The sequence below is a fragment of the Manihot esculenta genome, chromosome 7 (assembly GCF_001659605.2).
Source record: "Manihot esculenta cultivar AM560-2 chromosome 7, M.esculenta_v8, whole genome shotgun sequence".
Classification (NCBI taxonomy): Eukaryota; Viridiplantae; Streptophyta; class Magnoliopsida; order Malpighiales; family Euphorbiaceae; genus Manihot; species Manihot esculenta.
Genome location: NC_035167.2, coordinates 5511464 through 5516294, shown reverse-complemented (window position 1 = coordinate 5516294; position 4831 = coordinate 5511464). Strand labels below are relative to the sequence as shown.

Below are 4831 nucleotides of genomic sequence, written 5' to 3'. Positions count from 1 at the left end.
GAAGAAGAAGAAGAAGAGGAAGAGGAAGAGGAAGGAGAGAGAATGGATATTTTAGTCTTTTTAACTAAAATTAACGGTGATTTAACTGAAAATCTAACGGGAGGACTAATGTCATAGTTTTTAAAAATTACAGTGACTAAATTGAAGATTTTTTAAAACAGAGAAACAAAATGTTGCATTTCACTAAACCAGATGGACTAAATTACAGTTTACCTTTTTTTAAAAAACAAAATAAAAACAACAATCAAAGCTCAAAGATAAGCGGCCCGACCCATTTTGTTGGCTGCTCAAGAAACCCTAGCATTTAAAGGGACCGAGCAAGAACCGACCCGTCTTCAAATAACCCAACATTTCTACCTCGCAATGGGGTCGAAGAAACCTACTCTTTGAAGAAGACATGGCCGATAAGGCTATGAGAACCAACAAATTTAAATATTAACTACAAGGATTTTTTTTTTTTCTTGCGTAGGAATCTTCAGATCTGGGTGGGATGCCCACTGACATGCTCTTACTCTAGGGACAAACCACAAATCAAAAGAAGGGAAAAAAGGAGAAAAGAAAAAAAGAAAAAAGGGCACTTTTACTTGCAAGTGCAACTTTATCAGTCCAATCAACCATCACTGATTCTCCACCCAATTGGTCATTATCTGTCCATCTTTTTTCTACTACTTGGGTCACAACTCAGCTCCCTTTCTTCTCATCTTCCTCTTCCTTCTCAGGTGACTTCACGACCACCCCTTCCAATCTCAGCCCGTAGTTCTTGAGAACTTCTCTATACTGATTACTATGTGTATCTGTTACTGTTACTGGGTTCCTTTTTTTTTCCTTCTGGGTATTTATTTGTGGTCTTTGGCCTTTGGCATCTGATCCTCTGCTTCTTTCTTTTATTCTAAATGTGTATTGTGTTTGTTTTGCTTTTTCTCTTCTGGGTTATTTTGTTAGATTTGATTCAGTTTGATTGATTTTATGTTGAAGAAGATCTGTAACTCCAACCAGAGTTTCTTTTGTAGTGGAAATTTGAAATACTTTTTAAGAATTTGGAACTGTTTTGATTTTTAATTGATCACAACACAGTTTACATAATTTATCTTACGCTATTGCTCTATCTGTTAAAAGCTCTGATCTTTTTGTAGTTCCTCTTGCACACTTGCTTATAGTTTCCTCTTCTTATTTTTCCTTCGGAGCTAAGATGTTTTGTGTATATAATTGTACTTGATATTCAGGTTCAATGCTATTGAATGTCTTGTCTTATATTTGAAAGTTAATGTTTATCAGATTCAGCTGCAGATATGGATTGTCCAGGTCCAAGATTGTTCCCGTTGCATCGCTGCAAAACTCTTCACCTGGTTGGTATCAAATTTGTTTTTCAAATTATCTGCTGTGTCCATTGTGGATATGAAGTTGCTATATATTTGGTCTGAAGGGTGTCCACCATTGCCTTCTTTCTTGGGTTTTGCCCGCAAATCAAGGCATTCTGGTCTTATAAAACCATGCATCCAGGTGAGGCATGCACAAGGGATGCACAATGTAGAGGGAGATAAGAATTACAAAGCTTACTTGTCTCCCCAATATTTTGATGCACGACTTACTCAACTTGGTTGGCAGCAGGTAAGACAAACTGCTAAATGCTTAACCCAAAAAAAGAGGAAAAATAGTTCTAGAAATGCTGCTAATGCTGTTCAGGAGAAGCACGGCGGTAATATGATAAAAATAAACATTCAAGCCCATATCAAGAGAATTAATATAAAGGATGCTAAGATCTATAAAAAAAAAATTCAAAAAGATAATATCTTAACACCCTAAATCCATCAAGACCCATTCAACTTGACTGAAGGAAGAACAATTGTTACCGCCTAACTCTAAAGGAAAGAATCTGATTAGCATGTTGGTAAAAATAACCTAACTGAGTAGAAACTCTCAAAATTCTTGAAGGCTATATGAATCTTATTGAGGCGGAGGAGAGGAAAGAACTCAACTTACTAGCTCCAACTTTCATATCAAAGAGAGGAAAGAACTCAATTTATTAGTTTCAATTTAATTTAAATAGAATATTATAATTCTATTTTATTTTATTTTATTTTTAAAAAATTTTTAAAAATATTTTTAATATTTAATAAAATTTAATATATTTAAAATGGGTATAAGTGAAAAGTTTATAAAAAATTTAAAAAATTATAAAATAAATGAAAAAACTTCATAGAAAATGTTTTCATTTCCTTTTTGAATTTGAATTATTATTTTTCTCAACGTAATTACACATTACCATTAGCGCCCGTTGTTATTTTCCAATTTCACACTAAAATAATGGAGTTTGAAGCGTAATTTAGGCTATTTTTATTTTATTTTAAGCGTATTTTATTTCTCTGACACGCCTCGATTCTTGCCTTTGATTTGGTTTCGCTCTTGATCAGCTTTTTAATTCTCTTTCATCTCTTATATAAACCATCTTAGTTCCACCCCGGAGATTGTCGTCTTCTTCTGCAACTATTCAAAAACAAAAATCTCTTCTTCATCAACAGGTGTGTCTCGGTTTCTGGGTTCTTGATTTTCTGCGTTTTTGTATCCAAATACGAATATGAAGATGAAGCTCTCAGGCACAAACATTGCAATGATAGTTCTTGTGGTCGCGCTTATTGCTTTGATGGTAACTTCAGCAGATGCTCAAAGGGGCGGAGGTGGTGGCGGCGGCGGAGGTGGTGGAAGGGGTGGCGGTGGCGGCGGTGGTAGAGGTAGTGCAGGTGGGGGTGCGAAAGGTGGTGGCAACAGCGGTGGGAAAAGTGGAAGTGGGAACGGAGGTCAACACGCAAGCTCAGCGTCCGTGACATGTGGACCAGCTTCCAAACATGGGTTCATTGCAGGGCTACCTTTAATGCTAGTAATTTTCTTGATGGTGTAAAGGTTGCAGACTGTCAGCTGTGCTTTCTTATTTTGGATTGTCAATTATTTCCTAAAATAGGTGAACAATGATGATGAATCTCGAGTATATGCTCTTCAACTCTTATTAAAAAATAAAATAAAACTTTCATTTAAGGTGCGATTTATAATTTTCTCACTTTATTTAGTCTTATTTAAATTAATGTCACGAGCTCAGACTGTAGCACTCACTCAAAATCGTATGACACTTGACTTGAACACTATCAAGACAAGTTAGCCGATGTATCTACACGTTGACCTGCACAATAAAGTATGTCGATTAACTAAGAGACTAGAATGTTATTAAAGTGAGCAATATATATATATGTATTAAGCGGATTTCAGTATCAAACAAGTGTAATGGCTCAAACAACCCAAGTATCGCATATAGGCACAAATATTTTAATAAAAGGGTTACTCATTTCATTCTAGAGCAAAACAGTCATTACACAAATCGACACAATGATTCTCACACTATTTGCAGACAGGGGAACACCTACAAGGGTGGAGGCACAACACAAGGACTCAATAGGTCTACGGTGGCCAGCTGGGCATTGGTGGCCAACTAGTCACTCCCCTAAAGAGTTTTTGGAACAAGTTAAGTTGTGGCAGGAGAAAATATCAATATGTCTGAGGTGACACCCCCCTTAATAATTACATGAAAATGAATTACAAGAAACTCACACGGCTCTTTTGATACTACTATTTTATACTAATTTCTACCCACCTCGTTTTCAAGAAATCCCATGTTGAAAAAATTACATTTTAGTCTCTCAAAATCCTAGACCCCTAACACTCACCCCCACTTAAACGGTCAATGTCCTCGTCGACTGAACCTATAGGAACTCTTCAATTTTCTATGAATGTTGTTGGAGGTTCGACTCTTTCTCCCAACTGATTTCTTCAATACTTAGACTGTAACGACTTGGAAACCGGACCGCTACCGGCGCTAGGATCCAGATCGACTTAAGGTCGTCGGGACCCGTAGCAAGCCTACTATACATCCTGTACATCTAATATAATCCCATACATGATCATATATTTTCATAAAAACTTTAAACTTTAAAAACTGCATGCATTAAACTGTAAACATAAAACCCCTTACTGGAGCTCTCATCAAATGCTCCAGTTGGGTCAACATCTCATACATCAAGCTTGGTTCAACATACCATAACATTAAAACATTTAAATCAAGATCATGTACAACAGGGATTAACCATAAATATTAGGGCCAAGCATAATACTAATCACCATTACAATACTTTACATTATTTCATTTTACATTTCATTACATTACATGCCATTTCATCATGTCCACAACTATTCTATTACATAGATACCTCTTTTACTCTTGACGACCTCCCGGTCTATCCTGAACCTACAAACTTGGGGGGTTAGGGGAAAGGGGTGAGCTACTAGAGTCCAGTGAGCAGAACAGTAAAAATAATTTATAAAGATATGACATCATGAAATGCATCACAACACAAGTAAATCACCTTAAGATGGTATTGTCACCAATAGCCCTCTACATATCCAATAAATGTCCGGCCCTCGACGGAGCTCCTCATGACTTCCTCTTAACATAACATAACATGTCCAACTATGCCAGGGGCGATTAGGCCACACCTGGTCTTCTCTTACTCTATGCCAGGGGCGATTAGGCCACACCTAGTCTTCTCTTACTCTGTGCCAGGGGCGATTAAGCCACACCTGGTCTTTCCATCTCATATCATATCATATCACATTGAGGGCTAATGGGTCATCCAACATCCATCCACATCAACAATAAATAATGCAATGCATCATATTCGTGAATTCTAATGCAAAACAACCTAATACATATCATGGCATTTGTGATGCATGAGTCATGCTAAAAAGATTTCATTCCTTTAGAGTAAGCAAGTTGTGTTCTACTCAC

The 4831-nt window shown here is 36.8% G+C and overlaps 1 protein-coding gene and 1 long non-coding RNA gene across 2 annotated transcripts; both read left to right on the top strand.

Annotated features, from left to right (window-relative positions):
• Nucleotides 1-351: 351 nt before the first annotated feature.
• Nucleotides 352-2034, top strand: LOC122724029. Its single transcript, XR_006351208.1, has 3 exons — nt 352-719; nt 1276-1346; nt 1424-2034. It is a non-coding gene; the product is annotated as an uncharacterized LOC122724029 (long non-coding RNA).
• Nucleotides 2035-2575: 541 nt separating this feature from the next.
• Nucleotides 2576-2896, top strand: LOC122723965 (rRNA 2'-O-methyltransferase fibrillarin-like). The gene has a single exon (XM_043958099.1). The coding sequence runs from the start codon at nt 2576-2578 to the stop codon at nt 2894-2896; it is 321 nt and encodes a 106-aa protein (XP_043814034.1).
• Nucleotides 2897-4831: the final 1935 nt, after the last annotated feature.

Bases quoted from the DNA above. Each gene is read 5' to 3' on its own strand.
- LOC122723965 (XM_043958099.1), top strand. From the start codon at position 2,576: ATGAAGATGAAGCTCTCAGGCACAAACATTGCAATGATAGTTCTTGTG.